This window comes from Aquarana catesbeiana, linkage group LG02 (genome assembly GCF_042186555.1).
Source record: "Aquarana catesbeiana isolate 2022-GZ linkage group LG02, ASM4218655v1, whole genome shotgun sequence".
Classification (NCBI taxonomy): Eukaryota; Metazoa; Chordata; class Amphibia; order Anura; family Ranidae; genus Aquarana; species Aquarana catesbeiana.
Genome location: NC_133325.1, coordinates 811,851,208 through 811,871,935, shown reverse-complemented (window position 1 = coordinate 811,871,935; position 20,728 = coordinate 811,851,208). Strand labels below are relative to the sequence as shown.

Here is a 20,728-nt window from a genome sequence, read left to right as displayed (position 1 = left end):
GATACGGCACTGTGTTGCTTTAACTGACAATTGCGCGGTCATGTGACGTTGCACTTAAACAAAATTAGTGTGCTTTGTTCCCCACAAATAGAGCTTTCATTTGGTGGTATTTGATCACCTCTGCGGTTTTTATTTTTTGCGCTATAAATAAAAAAAGAGCGACAATTTTGAAAAAAAAGCTATATTTTTTGACTTTTTGGTATAATAATTATCCCTAATTTTTTTTCTCAGTTTTGGCCGATATGTATTCTTTTACATATTTTTGGTAAAAAAAAATCGTAATAAGTGTACCGTATATATTCGAGTATAAGCCGACCTGAATATAAGCCGAGGCACCTAATTTTACCACAAAAAAATGGGAAAACTTTTTGACTCGAGTATAAGCCTAGGGTGAGAAATGCAGCAGCTACTGTAAGTGGAAAAGAGGGTCAACAATGCCCCTCTGCGTTCCTCACTGTGTCCATCTGCATGCCTCACTGTGCCTCACTGTGTCCATCTGCGTGCCTCACTGTGTCCATCTGCGTGCCTCACTGTGTCCATCTGCGTGCCTCACTGTGTCCATCTGCGTGCCTCACTGTGTCCATCTGTGTGCCTCACTGTGTCCATCTGCATGCCTCACTGTGTCCATCTGCGTGCCTCACTGTGTCCATCTGCGTGCCTCACTGTGTCCATCTGCATGCCTCACTGTGCCTCACCGTGTCCATCTGCGTGCCTCACTGTGTCCATCTGCGTGCCTCACTGTGTCCATCTGCGTGCCTCACTGTGTCCATCTGCGTGCCTCTCTGTGCCTCACTGTGTCCATCTGCGTGCCTCACTGTGTCCATCTGTGTCCATCTGCGTGCCTCACTGTGTCCATCTGCGTGCCTCACTGTGTCCATCTGCGTGCCTCTCTGTGCCTCACTGTGTCCATCTGCGTGCCTCACTGTGTCCATCTGTGTGCCTCACTGTGTCCATTTTCATGCCTAACTGTGCCAGTCTCCCTACCTGATCTGTGCCTCATGTACCGCTGTGTCCATCTGCAGCCTTATGATCTTCATACCGTTTTTACTGCTACACTGGCGCTGTGATATGCAGTCTAGTTGGAGGCCATGTGGTGTAATGAAGCCCCACCTCCTCCTCCTACTCCTCCTCATCATCCTCATCCGTGATGGAACACTGACTCAGTCTCCCAGCAGTGAGTCAGTGTTCAGCCTATCACGGATGAGGAGGAGGCGGGGCTTTGTTACACTGCACGGCCGCCGACTAGACTGACGTTACAACGCAGGGAGATCAGGTGCATAAAGCTGCAGATGGACAAAGAATCGAGTATAAGCCGAGGGGGGCATTTTCAGCACAAAAAAAATTTGCTGAAAAACTCAGCTTATACTCGAGTATATACGGTATACTGATTGGTTTGCGCAAAAGTTATAGCATCTACAAAATAGGGGGTAGATTTATGAAATTTTTATTATTATTTTTTTTACTAGTAATGGCGGCGATCTGCGATTTTTATCGTGACTGCGACATTGTGGCCAACACATCGGATACTTTTGACACTATTTTGGGACCATTGTCATTTATACAGCGATCAGTGCTATAAAAATGCACTGATTACTGTGTAAATAACACTGGCAGGGAATGGGTTAAACACTAGGGGGTGATCAAGGGGTTAAGTGTGTCCTAGGGAGTGATTCTAACTGTAGGGGGGATGGTCTCACAACAACATGACAGAGATCACTGTTCCCGATGACAGGGAGCTGTAGATCCCTGTCATGTTGCTTGTTTACATGGGCATCTCCCCGATTTGCCTCTCTGTGCCACATTTGTGGGACACCGGGGGACATTGAGTTTGCGGGACCCACGAGCACGGTCACATGGTACGCACGCACGCCCAATAGCCTGCAAATTAAAGGGAACATACAGATACGCCCATTTGCCCACCGCTGTAATTCTGCCAACGTATATCGCCATGCAGCGGTCGGCAAGTGGTTAAATAGACCCAAAAGTACTGCCCACATCAGTCACACTGTGCACCATAGTGGCCATGATTGTCTTGGGTGGAATTGTCCTTCTTCGGCCATTTCCCTGACATTGGCTGATGTTCTTAATAAAGCCCCTTTTGGTATTTGGCGCACCATGTTGTCTTTCCATTTGTCTTCCAGAGAATTGCTTTACTCTAAAGGGAGCTGCCACTAGTGTTGCCATAGCACTCAAGTGGACTTTATGAACTCCATATCTGATTATCCAGGACCTTTATTCTATATATTTTTTATGCATATTTTGACATTCCTTTCTCCCCCCAAAGTGTGTCTTCTGTACCAACCTTTGCGCTATCCTCCTTTGTTGTTTGTGGCCCCTATATCCTTCTATATACAGAACAAAGAGGATTTTAGTGGCTGCCTACCCTAAATTTACTCTGGTGTTGAGATATAATTAAAAACTTATATACATCCCAGATATAGAGACCACAGTGAGAAGTCCTACATGTGTAGATCAGAGGTCCTTTTCAAAACCTCCAGAGATGAAACCCTGAAGAAATGGCTTGAAGTTAAAGACCTCATTGAGGACTGGGGCAAAGTGGAATTCAGATCAGAGATCCACCACCGTTCATGTTGGAGGAGGGACTTGTTGAAGTCCCCACCCCGTGGACTGAGGTGGACTCGATCCAGGGCCAAGAATGACACTCGGGGTAGCAGCCAGCATGGACATATGTTCAGGGTCACTTTGTCTCATACTTTGTATGTGGCGATAGATATATGCCTCCAGAATTTTTGAATAGTCTTGTCCACATAGTAGCAACCACGTTCACACTGCAACAAATAGACTACCCCTGACGTTTGACAATTGCCAAAATGTTTGGGGATAAACATGTGGTCATTGGGTAGTCGCAAATGCCTACTCATGTCAATAAATTGGCAGTGTGAACAGGGGCCACAGGGAAAGGTTCCAAGTACTTTACTTACTCTGTACCAACTGGTCACCCATGGAGGAATATCCACCTGTATGTGATTGGGGGAGCCGGAGAAACAAATGGACCCACTGTGGGATCTGAAGTGAGAAGACCGTTCATCACAAGAGGAACAAACTGATAAGATTTCAGAGGTGTGAGTAGCCAGGAACTCAGCACAGATATCTTACCAAGAAAGTCCCAGAGATATAAAGAGGAAACACAAGTTTTGCAATACAGAATCTTCTTCCTGTTTGAGTTTTCTGTAAATCTATAACTTTTCATTATTTCACACAGACTAGAAACCCCGACTGTAGCAATGTTCTCCCTCCGTGTCCTCCTCCTGTGGGCTCTTCTATATCCAGGCAGAGGTATGTAAGAACATTATATAAAGGTGATAAAGTATTATCCATTTTTTATTGTTTTAAAATTAATCTCTAAACTTTTTTATTTTCTTTTTTTTATATGCCAATTTTAAAGAATATTGAATTAAAAAATGCATAAAATTGTAAAAAAAATCATTTATCTGATCTGTAAATAACTAGCCATGCTTTGTATCAGGGATGTAATGTGTCATTATAAAGCAGACAAATGATAGAATAAAATGTGTACTTTGTATCTTCAGTCACACTTCCATGAAAACTAACATTTCGTGTTGGGTGAACACTGGCTGTTCGCCCGTTGGACGACAAAACCGAATTATTGGGGCGTTCGACCATTTGTTCAGTCCACAGAATGACCACAATGCACTACACCACCGCACAGTGCATTGGAAGCCCTGATTGGCTGAAGCAATGAAAGCTTTGCCCAATCAGGGCACAGAGCACTGTCAGAGCCACGATTGCAGAAAGTAATGATGACTCTATCCAATCATGGCTCATTGCTCTTAGTCCCGCCCCACACCCAATTATCATTTTCAGTGTGATATTGGCATGGAGAGAGATAGAAAAGGGCTCTGTTCAGTGCTACTAGACAGTCAGTAGGGATGAGCCGAACACCCCCCGGTTCGGTTCGTAGCAGAAAATGTGAACAGGCAAACAATTTTTTTCAACACGCGAACACCGTTAAAGTCTATAGGACACAAACATGAAACATCACATTCTAAGTGCTCATTTTAAAGGCTTATGAGCAAGTTATTGTCATAAAAAGTGTTTGGGGACCTGGGTCCTGCCCCAGGGGACATGGATCAATGCGATATAGCAAATAATCTCGCGCTACTCCAAATAACAAGCAGCTAATACACCAAATTAGATAAATGGCAAAAAAAAAGGTGCAAATAAAAGTGTAGCGCTATAGGGAAGTGGGCTATATGCCCAATAGCATGAAAAAACAGTGAATAAAAAATGTACAATTTTCATACAAAGTAACAAAGTGAATAAACACAAAATAATATCAATCTGTACGTGATACACATAGGAAGTATTGATAATGATGTCAATACCGGAAATGCTGCACCCAAAACGTCAGTATGTATATAATCCAAGTCTATAGTTATAAAATTGTGGCGTTCAGCAACAAACAGTTCCACTCAGTGAAAACATGTCTATCCTTAGAACCAAATAAGTGACTGTGATCAAACCACCACCATGAGTAGAGGAGGCTTACCAGAATGTTTGAACACACCAGGGCATATGCTCTACGTGTCAAACAAGCTTGTATTGCGGTGGGTGGATTCTGGTGATGTTGATTTCTGTAGATTGGAGATAACCTGCTCACAATCCAATGAGGACACGTGGGAAAGAACCTCTCAGAAATCAAACCAACATGGCAGCAGCAAGCCAAGTGCTCACATCCTTTTGGCCTACAGATGTGAGCACTTGGCTTGCTGCTGCCATGTTGGTTATATGGCAGGGGTGTCCAAACTTTTTTCAATGCAGCACCCCCCTTGTCTTGAATGCAGCACCCCCCTTGTCCTGAATGCAGCACCCCCTTGTCCTGAATGCAGCACCCCCTTGTCCTGAATGCAGCACCCCCCTTGTCCTGAATGCAGCACCCCCATGCCCTGAATGGGGGTCATGAATGCAGCACCACCATTGTCATGAATGCAGCACCCCCTTGTCATGAATGCAGCACACCCCTCGTCCTGAATGCAGCACCCCCCAAGCCATGAATACAGCACCCCCCGTTGTCATGAATGCAGCGCCCCCTATTCCTGAATGCAGCGCCCCCTTGTCCTGAATGCAGCACCCCCATTGTCCTCAATGCAGCACCCCCCCTTTTCCTGAATGCAGCACCCCCCTTTTCCTGAATGCAGCACCCCCCATGCCATGAATGCAGCACCCCCCATGCCATGAATGCAGCACCCCCCATTGTCATGAATGCAGCACCCCCCATTGTCATGAATGCAGCACCCCTCTTTTCCTGAATGCAGCACACCCCTTGTCCTGAATGCAGCACCCCCTGTGCCCTGAATGCAGCACCCCCCCGTTGTCGTGAATGCAGCACCCCCCTTTTCCTGAATGCAGCACACCCCTTGCCCTGAATGCAGCACCCCCCTGCCCTGAATGCAGCACCCCCCCGTGCCCTGAATGCAGCACCCCCCCATGCCCTGAATGCAGCACCCCCCGTGTCCTGAATGCAGCACCCCCTTAATGCAGCACACCCCTTGTCCTGAATGCAGAACCCCTGTTGTCATGAATGCAGCACACCCCTCGTCATGAATGCAGCACCCCCCGTTGTCCTGAATGCAGCACCCCCTTGTCCTGAATGCAGCACCCCCATGCCCCGAATGCAGCACCCCCATTGTCATGAATGCAGCACCCCCATTGTCATGAATGCAGCACCCCCCTTTTCCTGAATGCAGCACCCCCCTTTTCCTGAATGCAGCACCCCCCTTTCCTGAATGCAGCACCCCCATTGTCCTGAATGTAGCACCCCCATTGTCCTGAATGTAGCACCCCCATTGTCCTGAATGTAGCACCCCCCTTGTCCTGAATGCAGCACCCTCCTTTTCCTGAATGCAGCACCCTCCTTTTCCTGAATGCAGCACCCCCCCTTTTCCTGAATGCAGCACCCCCCCTTTTCCTGAATGCAGCACCCTCCTTTTCCTGAATGCAGCACCCTCCTTTTCCTGAATGCAGCACCCCCCTTGTCCTGAATGCAGCACCCCCCGTGTCCTGAATGCAGCACCCCCCGTGTCCTGAATGCAGCACCCCCCGTGTCCTGAATGCAGCACCCCCCCTTGTCCTGAATGCAGCACCCCCCCTTGTCCTGAATGCAGCACCCCCCTGTCATGAATGCAGCACCCCAGTTGCCCTGAATGTAGCACCCCCCTTGCCCTGAATGTAGACTCATCAGCGCAGCCTGATTCATGCACATCTTCAGCCTTGGAGGAGACAGGGAGGGGCGGGATGATTGCTGACAGACATACAGGAGAAACTCCTGTTTTAATAGAAAGTCCCGCCTCCTGTGATGGACAGAACAGTCATCCAATGGCAGCGCAGGAGACAGGACTTCCTTTTACAGAGGTTGCCGTGTAAACAGGAAATACTCCTGTACAGCACTGGTCCCGCCCCCTCCCTGTCCCCTCCAAGGCAACCAGCATGTGCATCTTTTGTGGCCCCTGGTGCTTGGGGATTCGTTGGGGGCCACAAAAGATATACATGTCAAAATTACCAGGTGGGCCATCCGAAACCGGAACGCGGGCCACGGTTGGCCTGTGGGCAGGACTTTGGACATGCCTGTTATAGGGAGTAATAGCACTTAACCTTTCAGAACCTTTATGAAAAGGATTTCTTTTTCACTTATTGCATTTTTTTATATATTAATCAATAATGTTATTTAGTTTTCATTTGTTGATACATTTGACCCTTCATTATTAGTGCAGTTTTATTTGTTTATTAATTCTGTTGGTGTGTATATCACTTTTAAGTTGCAGCTTGTTGTTTTTAGGTGAAATAGCGCAGTTTTTTCTTTTTACTTTAAATATTGTGCTTGGGGGGTGTCTATAGTAGTGCATTTTTCCCATGTTTAAAACAATACCACAGCAAAATGACATTTCTAAAAGAAAAAAAGTCATTTAAAACTACTCGCAGCTGTAATGTATTGTCGTGTCTAGGCAATATAGATGAAAATCATTGAAAAAAATGGCATGGGTTCCCCCCAGTCCATTACCAGGCCCTTTGGGTCTGGTATGGATATTAAGGGGAACCCCACAATGGTGTGGGGGCCCCCAGGCACTATATACTCTGAACAGCAGTATATATACTATATGCCTGCCCTATATACTCTGCAGAAAATTGGGCCTTAGGTGTTGGTGGTGCCACAACACTGTAAGCCCTCACAGATCCTCTTGGTGGGTGCAGGAACGGGCCCTGCTGTGAAATATTAGATCAAGATTTGGAATAACATGGGCCTGTTAAACAGGGGCAGAAAAATTGGGCCTTGGATGGTGGTGGTGCCACAACACTGTAACCCCTCACAGATTCTCTTGTTGGGTGCAGGAATGAGCCCTGCTGTAAAATATTAGATCAAAATTGTAATTACACGCCCCCGTTAAACAGGAGCAGAAAAATTGGGCCTTGGGTGGTAGTGGTGGTGCCCTAAACCAAAAATATTGTTGGAAGCTAGAATCATCAAGATTGAGGAGGAATAGAATAGTCACTCAGTATATACAGTCTTCAAGGTTTCCCACATCCATGGAAAATTCAATCAGTTACATCAGCATCAGGTGCTTGATAGCTGCTGATCCAGGACTGATTCATTTTTATAAATGTGAGCCTATCAACAGAGTCTGTGGAAAGGCGCACTCTATGATCCGTTAAAAACCCTCCAGCAGCACTGAATGTGCGTTCAGAAAGAACACTGGATGCAAGACAGGCCAGTAGCTCAATTGCATATTGAGCAAGTTCTGGCCAGTGGTCCATCCTTAAGACCCAGTAACCTAGTGGATGCTCTGTTGGAAAGGTCTCCAAGTCTGATCTTGCCCCTAGATATTACCTGCATCATGTAATGCAGATGCTGGAGATGGTTGTTTGAACCAATCAGACCTTGACACTGAGGACAGAAAAATTGTTTGGCATTGGTCAGCCGGCCACCTTCTCCACCGCTCTTCCTCTGACTGAACAATGCCTCAGAAACATGTTGTCCAGCACCAGGAAATTGTAACCTCCCAGGGTCTGGAAATGCATTGCACAAACCTTTCTTCAAGGCCTCCTGAAGATGTTTCATCCTCTGCTCCCTCTGCGAAGGCAGGATGAGTTCTGAAACCTTACCCTTGTAACGTGGATCAAGAAGGGTTGCCAGCCAGTAATGATCCCTCTCCTTGATACCACGAATCCTAGGGTCCTTTCAGAAGCTTTGCAGAATCAGGGAGGCCATGCAGCATAAGTTTGAAGAGGTATTCGATTCTGAGTCCTCTGGGTCACATGATCCGTAACAACCTCCTCCCAGCCACGTACAACTCCTTGGATTTCTGGGGACTGAAAAACATCCCTTGAAGACTGCTGCTGAGTCGCCTCCTCGGAAGTCCTCCTCTTCCTCCTCCTCCTCCGGTAAGGAAGTCCTCCTCTTCCTCCTCCTCCTCCCCCTCCGGTAAGGAAGTCCCCCTTTTCCTCCCCCTGTTCTGGCTCAAGTGCCCTGTCCATTATTCCACAAAGCGTGTGCTCCAACAGGAAGACAAGAGCAACAGTATCACCGATGCATGCATTTTTGCTGCTCACATCCTTGTGGCCTTCTCCAATGGTGACAGGACAGTGCATGCATCCTTGATCAGTGGCCACTGGCGTGGTGAAAAAAAGCCAAGCTTCCCTGACCCTGTCCTGGTGCCATACTCAGGTACTCATTGATAGCCCTCTGCTGCATGTGCAGCCACTGAAGCATTGCCAACGTTGAGTTCCACCTGGTGGGCATGTCACAAATGAGGCGGTTGGTGGGCAGGTTGCATTCCCTTTGAATGTCAGCCAGCCGAGCATTGACATTGTATGACTGGCCGAAATGACCACAGACTTTTCTGGCCTGCCTCAGGAGATTCTGTAAGCCTGGGTACCTGCTCAAGAACTGCTGCACCACCAAATTCAGGACATGTGCCAAACATGGGTCAAGTGTGCTTGTCGGAGGGTGGAGGGAACGTTGGTGCCATTGAGGTACAGCGCATTCCACAAATTCACGAAAGGGGGCAGAGTCTAACAGCTGAAAAGGCAGCAGTTGCAGTGCTAGAACTTTGGCCAAGCTAGCATTCAGACGCTGAGCATGTGGATGGCTGGGACAAAATTTCTTTTTACGGTTCAGCAACTGGGGTAGGGAAATTTGCCTGCTAAAATCAGATGGCGGTGTACTGCTAGCAGATTGGCTGCAAGTACTTGGGACACCTATTGCTATACCTTCATTCCTCTCAGTGCAGGTTTTTGAGAGGACTGAAGGTATAGTGGGGTTGGAGATCCCAGATGAGGAGCAAGGAGAAGTCTGCCTTTTTTCTTTTGTCGTGAATAATAAGTAATAATAAGTATGTGCCATTTTAGGGACAGGTTTCCCGCACAATAATTATTATCAAGTAATTTTTAACGAAGATATTTTTAAGGTACAAAATCAATCTATATGACACAGTCTATGCATGTGAAACTTATTCACGGAGACATGTGAGCATACAAAATAGTCATTTATTGGTTAACAAACACAAATAATCACATGAAATTAAGATACCGTTAGCGTTACACGAACGTCTTGAAAATCAATAAAAACACTTGCAAAAATGGGCGTACCGTCCCTTTGACATAATACCACCAAGATAACTTCTCTGTAGAATCAATAACCTTGTGAACTTGACAATTAAACAGAATGTCTGTATTTCACACGTCCAACCGTTACTATACTGCAGGTAAGTAAGTGGTTAACAATGTGAAATAAATTAGACGTTTGTTTTGTCAATAAATGTGGCAACTATGCAAAAAGAAAAATATAATGAAAAATTTGAATTTGAATCGGTTATTGATTCGGGATAATGATTATCAATTGTATAATATTCAATACATCAATATTTGAGAGAACGTATCAATATTTGAGAGAACATACAAGATAAAATCAACATGACATAATTACTCATTCCAGGATGGCTACTGTTCCTATTGGCTGGTTACCAGAGCTAAGATGGCTGCCGTAGTTTCAAAATGGATACTCTTAAAGAGGATTTACTTCTTGTGACCTCCGAGTTCTAAGTATTAGGTGTTGAGGAATCTTCATGAATGTAAGATATGTATTCATGCATGGTGCATGAGTGCCAGTCTGGGAGTGTGTGTATCTCCCCAGTGTCCCCCCTCAGGATGGATCCCTGAGCTTCCCCCTGAGCTCTCCCCCTGAACTCACTTCCTCTCCATCTTTTTCCCCCTTTTTCCTTTCCTCGCATCTTACTTGCCTCTAAATACCATTTCAGATAATAAGACCATAAAAATTATAATGGCTCTGCCCAAAAGGACGTGGCTTCTTTTCTATTGGTTATAAACGTAATCATTTACCTTTCTCGCAAATTTAGTGAGTTCAAATAATACCACCTTCAACCACCAGGTGTCTCACGTGTGTTTTGAGTCTATCCTTTTCCTTGTCAAAAGAAGTTTATTGAGTATACAATGTTATAAAGATACATAAAGTAAGTTTACAAGGATCTATAAAGTAAGCTCATTGTTTTACAGTAGGGTTTATATAGGTAAATATCATGAAATTTCAAATATTAAACATTGGGTTCACGTAAACCTAAATTAAAGATATATATCATTTCCTTAGTTACTTTTGTAGGTATTTAAATGATTTATACCTACTATACATATTGTTTGCAAGTAGAGTGTATATAGGTCAAATAAATTCTGATAATGAGCTTTAATCGTAAGGTGGAGAAAAGGAAAGAGAAAGAAGAAAAAGGGTTGAAAGGTAGAGGTATGGTCCACAAGGTTGTCCCGCTCGTCAGTTTATTATTCTTTTTAGTTCTCTTTGAAGCCTTAGAATGGGTGTCTCTGTAAGTCATTTAATCTGTTACCATGGCAACAGGACAGAGTCATTGAAGTTTGACAGGAACTGTTGTTTTATCCAAGGATGCCAAAGTTTTTCAAATTTTGGAATTTGATTTTGATCGATGGCTACCATCTTAGCATGGGACATTGTATTATTCATTCTGTGAATTGTTTCTGCTAGTACCAATGTAGGAGATTTCCATGCCTTGGCCACTGTTTGTTTTGCAGCCGTTATTAGTTGGATCATAAGTTTGAATTGAGAGAGTGTTAACCATTCCGGTTTTAGATTAAGTAAAGTTAAATATGGATCTGGTTGTATTATTTTTTTAAATATTTTAGATGCAATCATGAAGACTTCCTTCCAGAAGGTTTGGATTACTGGGCACGTCCACCATATGTGTAAATATGTGCCTATTTCTGGGCATCCTCGAAAACAAAGAGCTGAGGTATTAGATGAATATTTTGCCACTCTAGCGGGTACAAGGTACCAGCGAGTTAGGACTTTATAATTTGTCTCCAGTGCTAAGATGTTGGGTGAAGATGACTTAGATGTGAGCCATATGTTAGACCAGTCCGTGTCTTCTAAAGTTTGTCCCAGGTCCTCCTCCCACCTCTGAACGTAAGAGGGTCTATTAAGATTTGCTACTCCATATAATTGATTATAAAGTGATGAAATTGTACCTTTAGCAAATGGATCTTTTGTACAGATTGATTCAAAAATGGATAATTGGGATAATGGTGTATCCCCCTTTAGGAATGGTGTATAGAAATTTTTGATTTGGAGATATCTAAATATCTCAGAGTTTGGTAGATCATATTTTTCTCTAAGCGATGGGAATGAAAGGAATGATTTAGATGCTATGAAGTCATTTAGTGTCTGAATGCCTGATGTTGTCCAAGCTTTAAAAGAATTTGGGTAGATCCATGCCGGATAAAAGGCTGGATTTCTGATAAAAGAAAGGAGAGGATTGTGTGGAGATTGTAACTGATATTTGGTTTTGTTTATCCCAGAGAGATAAGAAGTGTTTAGTTATGGGATTATGAATTTTAAAGCGGTCTTTAGGATCAAGCCATAATAAATTTGATATTAATAGAGGGTCATTTTCTGAAGCCTCTATAAATACCCATAATGGGATTTCCTGTTTTGCATGGTATTTGGACAGACTGGCCAAATGTGCTGCTCTGTAGTAGTTAGTAAAATTAGGGTATCCCAGGCCTCCTTTATTTTTGGGAAGATGTAGTGTGTGTATAGGTATACGTGGTTTAGAAGAGCCCCATATAAACGAAGTTGCTCTTTTTTGTACTATTCTCAAAAAATAGGAAGGAATTGGAATAGGGAGGACTCTGAATAGATAAAGCAATTTGGGTAGAATAGTCATTTTGATTGCATTAATCTTCCCTATCCAGGATAAAGGAAGTTGCGACCATTGTTTTATTAGATTTGTCATCTGTCTTAATACAGGAGGATAATTGGTTGAGAATAAGTCAGAATGAGATGCTGTTATATGAATTCCAAGATATGGGATTGATTTTTCTGCCCATGTGAATGGGAGTGCAGCCCTAGCCGGGATCAATTCCATGTTTGTGAGTGAAATATTAAGCACTAGGCATTTCTTAGGATTAATCATAAGGCCGGATAGGGCTGCAAATCCATCAAGAGCTGGTATTAAGTTAGGACCAGAGACCTGTGGTGATGATAGAAAAAGTAATATATCGTCTGCAAATATACATAATTTGTGTGTAATACCTCCTACTTCAATGCCAGTTATAGTTTGGCTTGTTCTGATGTATTGGGCCATGGGTTCGAGTATAAGGGCAAATAATAAGGGAGATAATGGGCAACCCTGTCGGGTACCTCTTTCGATATTAAAGGCTTCAGATTTGTATCCAGCATATTTTATATAGGCTTTGGGTTTATTATATAATGCTTTGATCCATGTTAAAAAGTGGGGTCCAAAACCCCATTTTTGTAATGAATATTGCATATATTGCCAGGATACTGTGTCAAATGCCCTCTTAATATCGAGAGATAGAAAACATAAAGGGATTTTCCGTTTTTTAGCAATATGTGCCAATAACACTGCCCTGCGTATATTATCGCCTGCCTATCTATTTGGCATGAAGCCTACTTGATCTCTATGTATTAATTTTCCTATAATGCTATTGAGGCGTTTTGCTATTATTTTTGCTAATAATTTAATATCGAGGTTTAACAGAGAGATAGGCCGATAATTCACACAGGAAGTATCATCAGAAAGGGGTTTTGGGATCATACAAACAATTGCCATTAGTGTTTCTTGCCGAAAAGAATGTCCATCTAGAAGTTTGTTAAAAGTTTCAGTGAGAATGGGAGAGAGTATTTCTGAGAATGTTTTATAGTATAAAGCCGAGTAGCCGTCTGGGCCTGGTCTTTTGTTAAGTTTTAGGTCTTTTATGGCGTTAGCAACTTCATCTATAGTTATAGGCTCATCCAAACTGCTTTTTTGATTCTGAGATAACTCAGGTAAGGTTATTTTTGAGAAGAAGGATTCAGCTTCTGTAGGATTAAATTCATTGTTTGTCTTGTATAAAGTTGCGAGATGTGAGTGAAATTTATGGACTATTTTAACTGGATTACAACTGTAAACATTTTTTGATAATTTCAAACGTATTGGTTTGAAAGATTTGTTAGTTGAATTTAATGCCCGAGCCAAAGATGTACCTGGTTTGTTTGTATTCATGTAGAAATTGTGTTTGGAGCGTTTGAGGGATTTATCAACTGACTCAGTGAGAAATAGATCGTATTCCAATCTAGATTTTTCCAGATGAGATTTTGTACTCTGAGATGGATTATCTTGAAATGATATGTAGGCTGCATTAAAATTGAGTTCTAGTTTTTTTGCTAGATTTTTGCGTTCCCGTTTAAATAGTGCCATTTGTCTTTGTATTGTACCACGCAAGACAGGCTTATGAGCTTCCCACAGTGTTATTGGGGAGATGTCTGTTGTATTATTAATTGATATGTATTCCTTTAAAGCTTGTTCAATGGCCATCTGATGTAGTGGGTGTTTGAGCATTATGTCCGGTAAGTACCACGTTGGGTCATGCGCTTTTGGTATGGCTGAGGCTATAGTAGTGTATACTGCATTATGGTCAGACCACGGAATCGGAATTATATCTGATGCAATAATTTCTGGTATCATTCCTATTGTTAGAAAAATATGATCTATTCTGGTGAAGGTTTGATGAGGGTGCGAGAAATAAGTGAATTTCTTTTTCATTGGGTTACTTTCTCTCCATGAATCTACCAGATTGTATTTGGAAAGAAGTTGAGAAAAAGGTAATCTAGAGGTTATTTTGGATGGTGTAAAAGGTGATTTATCTAGAAATGGGAGGAGGACCTGGTTCGAATCCCCACACATTATCACTGTTCCTATTTTGTGTGTATTAATCACTTGTAATATATGTGAGTGGAATGGTGTAGGTTGTTTGTTAGGAGCGTAGTAGGAAATCACCGTGATTGCTGTATCCATTATATAACCCATGAGTATCAGGTATCTACCTTCTGGGTCTTTAATTTCTGATGATAAGGTGAATGGTGTGGATCGGTGAAATGCAATTAGTTCCCCTTTGCTTGGTACAGGCAGAAGCCGTGTAAATTTGTTGATAAAAAGGAGAAATATATTTTGGAGTAGAATCTTTGGTGAAGTGTGTTTCTTGGAGGCATACTATGTGAGCCTTCTTGTTATGGAAAGTACGGAAGGCTTTGGTCCTTTTTTGTGGGACATTTATTCCCTGAACATTCAGGGAAAGTATATTCAGTGGTGCCATGGCAATAGCTCAAATAGTTTTGACTTACTTTTTGTTATGCAGAGCTGACTGCGCAGATCAACCTGTGTGGACTGAAGAGATGAATAGATAGAAAAGAAACCAGTGAATTCTGGAGTAAAGAGTAAACAAAAAACATATGAGATTAGATGATACATTGTATAAATTATTTTTTGCAAGTAATCACAATTTACCCGTGAAAGAGAATAAATATCTCTCTCAGGGGAATAAGTGCCTTCGTCACACTCCCACATAATATGGTTGGGAGAATGAGGAGGGCTAATGGGGGTACACGGATCTTCCGCTTACAGGAGAGAAGTGCTATGTCAAAAGACATCAAAATGATGTTTCATTAATTGAAGTGCAGAATATAGTTTTTGTTGAAATTATTTATTCCAGGGTGGTTGTATATGGTTAGTCTTGCCCTAGGCTAAATAATTCAGTTAGAAAGGTACTGTTAATAACTTTGGTATTGATGAAGATAGTTTGAATTATTTTGGGATTTTAACCCTTTTAGAGTAAACAATTACATATTTTATTCATACGTAACTGTTTAGATATGTTAACTCATAAAATTGAGGTTGTATTGCTTCAGATTAGAATAAACAAAAACATAATTCTAGGAACTAGTTAGGTAATAATATATTTGTTTTAAGAAAAGAAAGAAAAAGCTTCCATTACTTCTGGATTATTGAACATATTTGTCCTAAAAAGTAATAAATCTATTGTTATTACCTGATAATATATAACTGAACAAGAATTTCCTTATTTCACTTATATATTCTAAGGCTATATGAATCAGAAGTAATAAGAAATATAACTGGAATGTAACATGATCCCACACAGTGTGTGACTATCAGAATGCAGTTACATTCAGTTATAAATACAGGTTTTTTATAGAGAACCATCTCTTAGTATAATAAATGAAGAGATATCAGGAATTAGGATGTCAGTCCATTGAATCTTCTTGGTCCATGGATGATGTGGCATAACGGCCTCTTTTGTGAGAATGATGATTCCCATTTTGTTCTGAAATTTTCTGGGTGCTGCCTGAAGGTGAAGATGACGCCATTCTTCTGCGTGTGGAAGAGTTGCTGCTTGTGGGTTCTGTCAGATTTAATTTTAAAAGGGTTTGTTGTAGTTCATCTGCTGATCTGCTTCTGTAAATTGTACCTTGGTAGTTAAATCTGACTGAAAAGGGGAAGCCCCATTGATACATAATGTTGTGGCGTTGCAGTTCCATTAGTTGGGGTTTCATGGATCGTCTTTTAGTAATAGTAAGTTGGGATAGGTCAGCAAAAATTTGATAATTGTGTCCTTGAAAATTAAGTTCCTTTTTTTCTCTTGCAGCAATTAGTATTTGTTCTTTCGTTCTGTAATAATGAAATTTTGTGATTATATCACGTGGGGGTCCATTTTTCTTTTTGGCTGTGAGGGCTCTGTGTACTCTGTCCAGTTCTAAACGTTCAATAGGGATATCTGGCTTTAGTTCTTGTAATAGAGCAGTAATAGTAGATTGCAGGTCTGTCACAGTTTCAGGTATTCCCCTTATGCGCAAGTTTGAACGTCTGGCTCTATTTTCGTAATCTTCGAGCTTAGTTTGAAGTATTAAATTCTCTTTTTTTAATTGTTCCAATTCTGTTATATTTTCTTGGGTTGTAATTTCAATTTCATCCATTTTTATTTCTAAGGCTGCGGTGCGGTTTCCCAGCTCTCTTATTTCTTTGGTTAGGCTTTTTGTTATTTGGTCTGAGGTTTGTTTTAAAGCCTTATGAAGCATCTTTTCAAATTGTAATAATATTACCGGGGATACTGAGGAGGCTTGTGGAGAAGTTTGTGAGAGGATTTGTTCTGTATCTGACTCAAATGGAGAGTCTTGCTGTGACATTTTCTGTCTGTGAGAGCGCCCTGATGCTGTATCTTGTGAGGTGACTGGAGCTGCTTCAGCTGCAGTGAGTGCCTGTGAGCTCTTTGTGAGGTGATTTTTATTTCTGCCACGGTTTCCTCCCAGTACCATATTTCCTGCCCAAACTTTCACAGTTTGTTCCCAGGGACAAAAAGGTTCAAATGGATACCTTTTGAGCCTGCAGGCTCCACTTTGTCCTTCTCTTCTCTCCTCAGCTGTGTGGAGCTCTAACAATGCATGTCTGCTCCGCTAGGCTCCGCCTCCTGCCCCCCTGAGTCTATCCTTTTAAGTTAATACGTTCTATTTTCATATTGTGTATAATGGTAAGGATAGTATATACCTTTAAATATTCTGGTAATCAGTCTAATGTAAAATACACTCAGTATAATCTTGATTAATCATTTTTACATAACTGGTTATATATCTGTGTCTCTCTAAATGTATGTCTATAAAAACTGGTCTATCTATGAAGACCCATGTTGTTATATATATTAATCAATGCTACATAAAAATGATTATCCATCTGGATACATGTAAAATTCTGGCATATCCAATGAATAATTGTTTATCTAAACATAGGCTACCGTCTTATATAGTTATAATCATAATGATATGTTTTTCCTAATACTAATTAGTTTCTTCAAACACTTCTACTTATAAAATCACACTTTCATATATATTTTTTTATACCAAAGTTGTTGGGTCCGCAGATGCCAAAATTATAATATGTCTCTGTGACCTACAATGTCATAGATAGTTTGAAATGACTTATAATAACCTTATAGATACTTTTAAAATATTTTTGACTTGCACCAATTTCAAATCTTTCCCACTGGATGTTTAGAGATGACTTGTTTGTCTAAACAGTTCCTAAAAATTCACACAATGGGTTTTGTTAGCCAAGGTGTTAGCTATTTAAACAGCCCCTCACTTGAACACAATAGGTTTAGGCCAGATGAGGTTATTTCTATGTGAAAATAGTCTGTATAACCTTGTTTCTTTTGGCTGTAAGGGTAGTTTTCGTTTATTAACTAATACCATGTAAATATCTCCTTGTTTTGTGACGAGAGCAGCCATTGTTCCATCGAGTTTTCCTCACAATACATGCTTGTAAAAGTCTTCAATATTTGATATAGTAGAAAAACTTGGAAAAACATGAGAATGTCTATTTTGTTCTAAAGGTCTCCAAAAGGGAAACAGTTCAATAACTGCAATAATCATGGTTCATCTGCTTTCTTTTGAGGCCTCAAAGAAATTCTCATAATTCTAAATATTCTAAATATAAAATGTAATCCACAACACTTTGATGTGGGTCTTTCAAGTGCTGTTGCCAATGCACTGCATGGCAGGTCATCATATGTCTGGTCAAGCATGTGGTGGCCAAGTAGCTGCTGTTGTGGCCACGTTTGATCCACTTCAGACATGGGTTGCAAACAGCAATGGTGTGATCTGCTGGACATGTGTCAAAAAAGGCCCACACCAAAGAACTTTTAAAAGTCAGCAGGGAGTCAGCAGTGCCCTGCACCTGTGGAGCTCCGCGGTGTAATGCAATAGGGTGGCTGCCCTTAAGCTGCCCCCTAGAGGACATCCTGCCTCATTGGAGTTATGTCTCCTCCTCCTCTCTTCTATCAGGCACCCAAGTAGAGTCAGTGACCTCAACATCTCCTCCCTCCTCATCACTGGAGCAAACTTGGCAGTATGCTGCAGCTGAGGGAACATGACTGCCAGTTTCTTGTACTTCTTGGGCACCCCCTCTCTAGGCTCACTTTACTCCCTTCCTCAACCTGGGAACCAACATAGGAGCTTTCAAATCGCTGCGCATCCTCCAGCAGCATGTACCTGACACTGTGGTTGAATAGTTTTGGGGACTCCTTGGTGCATGATGGTGGGGCTATGGAAGGAGTGACTGTGGACAAGGAGCCGGTGGAATAGGCCGCTTGGGCAGTTGCATTGGAAGGCAAACTACTCTGAGCCTGGGTGACAGAGGATGAGGAGGATGAGGACAGCTTTGTTATCCACTCCACCAACTCTTCTGCATGTTGTGGCTCAATAACACGGCCAGCAGCAGAAAAAAAGGACAAGCGTGGCCCACTGCCACCTGAAGAGGATGCACCATGTCCGTGACCAGCACTGTTGACTGTAGACACAGAGCTTGCTTGCCCTCTTTTAGTGGCCTGTGAGCATCTGCCTCTCCTTGGTGGCCTTCCGGACATGATGTATATTTTGTTTTGCAACACCACACTACACTGTATTAGATACTGTGTACACCACCAGAAGTGTAGTAGAAACTCTACACACTGTATTAGATACTGTGTACACCGCCTGCACTGTATTAGCAACTGTACTATGGATGCACTGTATTGTGTACGTGTACTGTGTATACCACCAGAAATGAAGTAGAAACTGTACTACGGCTGCACTGTATTGTGTACACCACCAAAAGTGTAGTAAAAACTGCACACACTGTATTAGATACTGTGTACACTGTCTGCACTGTATTAGCAAATGTACTAGGGATTAGGGATGAGCTTCGAGTTCGAGTCGAAACCCATGTTTGACTCAAACATCGCATGTTTGACCATTTGTAGAATTTCAAACGTTATGGGCCGTTCATGCCAAATTCGAGTGGCGCGTCATGGCCTATAATTCACTGCGGCATCGCAGTGCATTACTGGCTGATAATTGGCCAAGCATGCACTATGACCCGCATGCTTGGCCAATCACAGCGCCGTCTGTACAGAGAGCCGTAATTGGCCATAGTCACGGTGGGTTTGGCCAATTATGGCTCGGGGTTAGTACACGCCCCACACTATATAAGGCCACCTGCGTGGCGGCCCTGTGTAGTGTGTAGTATATAATTTATTTATTATACACTGTATTCAGTTTAGCTAGATCCGTTCCTGTTATTCTCTTCCTACTAACAGGCAGGCAGGTGTTTTTACAGTATTTACAGCTGCCTGAAGAAAATTGGTGGTGTTCTTCTGATCCTATTGGTACCACAGGCATCTGCAGTATTTACAGTTAGTGTACTGTGTCCTCTGCACAGTGTGCACCTAAAGCTACCTGAAGAAAATTGCTGGTGTTCTTCTGATCCTATTAGTACCACAGGCAGGCAGCCGCAGTATTTACAGTTAGTGTACTGCGTCCTCTGCACAGTGTGCACCTAAAGCTTCCTGAAGACAATTGCTGCTGTTCTGATCCTATTAATACCACAGGCAGGCAGCTACAGTATTTACAGTTAGTGTAGTGCGTCCTCTGCACAGTGTGCACCTAAAGCTACCTGAAGAAAATTGGTGTTTTTCTGATCCTATTAGTACCACAGGCAGGCAGCTACAGTATTTACAGTTAGTGTACTGTGTCCTCTTCACAGTGTAAACCTAAAGCTACCTGAAGACAATTGCTGGTGTTCTCATACTAATAATACTACAGGCAGGCAGTTGATTCTGCTAGCTGCAGTATCAGTATATATATACATCCCAGCTTTGTGCAGCTACATCTCACTGCAGGCCATTAGTATGTCTGGAAGGCCAACAAGGAGAGGCAGACAGTCACAAGCCAATAAAAGAGGGCAAGCAGGCTCTGTGTCTAGAGGCACCAGTGCTGGTCGCGGAGACGGTGCATCCTCATCAGCACGTGGCCGTGGGAAACGCTTGTCCTTTTTTTTTGGCAGCTGGCCGTGTTGAGCAGCAACATGCAGAAGACTTGGTAGAGTGGATGACCAAGCCGTCCTCATCCTCCTCATCCTCTCTCACCCAAGCTCAGGGTACTTTGTCTGGCAAAGCAGCTGCCAACGCGGCCTCTTCCCTAGGCTCATTGGCATCAGTCACTCCTTCCCTAGCCCCACTATGTCCTCCTGAGGAGTCCCCCGAACTGTTTGACCACAGTGTTGGGTACATGCTCAGCGTTTTGAAGGCTCCGATGATGGTACTCAGCTAGAGGAAGGCAGTAATGTGAACCCAGAGAGAGGGGGTGCCCAAGAAGGACCGCAATCTGGCAGTCATTTTCCCCCTGCTGCAGCATACTGCCAGCTTTGCTCCAGTGATGAGGAGGGAGGGGATGATGAGGTCACTGACTCCACGTGGGTGCCTGATAGGAGAGAGGAGGAGGAGGCACATCTCCAATGAGGCAGGATGCCCTCCAGGGGCCAGCTTA

The 20,728-nt window shown here is 42.7% G+C and overlaps 1 protein-coding gene across 2 annotated transcripts in view; it reads left to right on the top strand.

Moving 5' to 3' along the window:
• The first annotated feature begins 3,218 nt into the window (after positions 1-3,218).
• The window catches only part of LOC141129516 (uncharacterized), a 125,541-nt gene continuing 108,031 nt past the window's right edge, over positions 3,219-20,728 (top strand). For both annotated transcript variants that reach the window (XM_073617597.1, XM_073617598.1), the window contains exon 1: positions 3,219-3,297. In XM_073617597.1, coding sequence (XP_073473698.1) covers positions 3,246-3,297 — 52 coding nt within the window. In that variant the 5' untranslated portion in view covers positions 3,219-3,245. The remainder of the gene's footprint in view (positions 3,298-20,728) is intronic.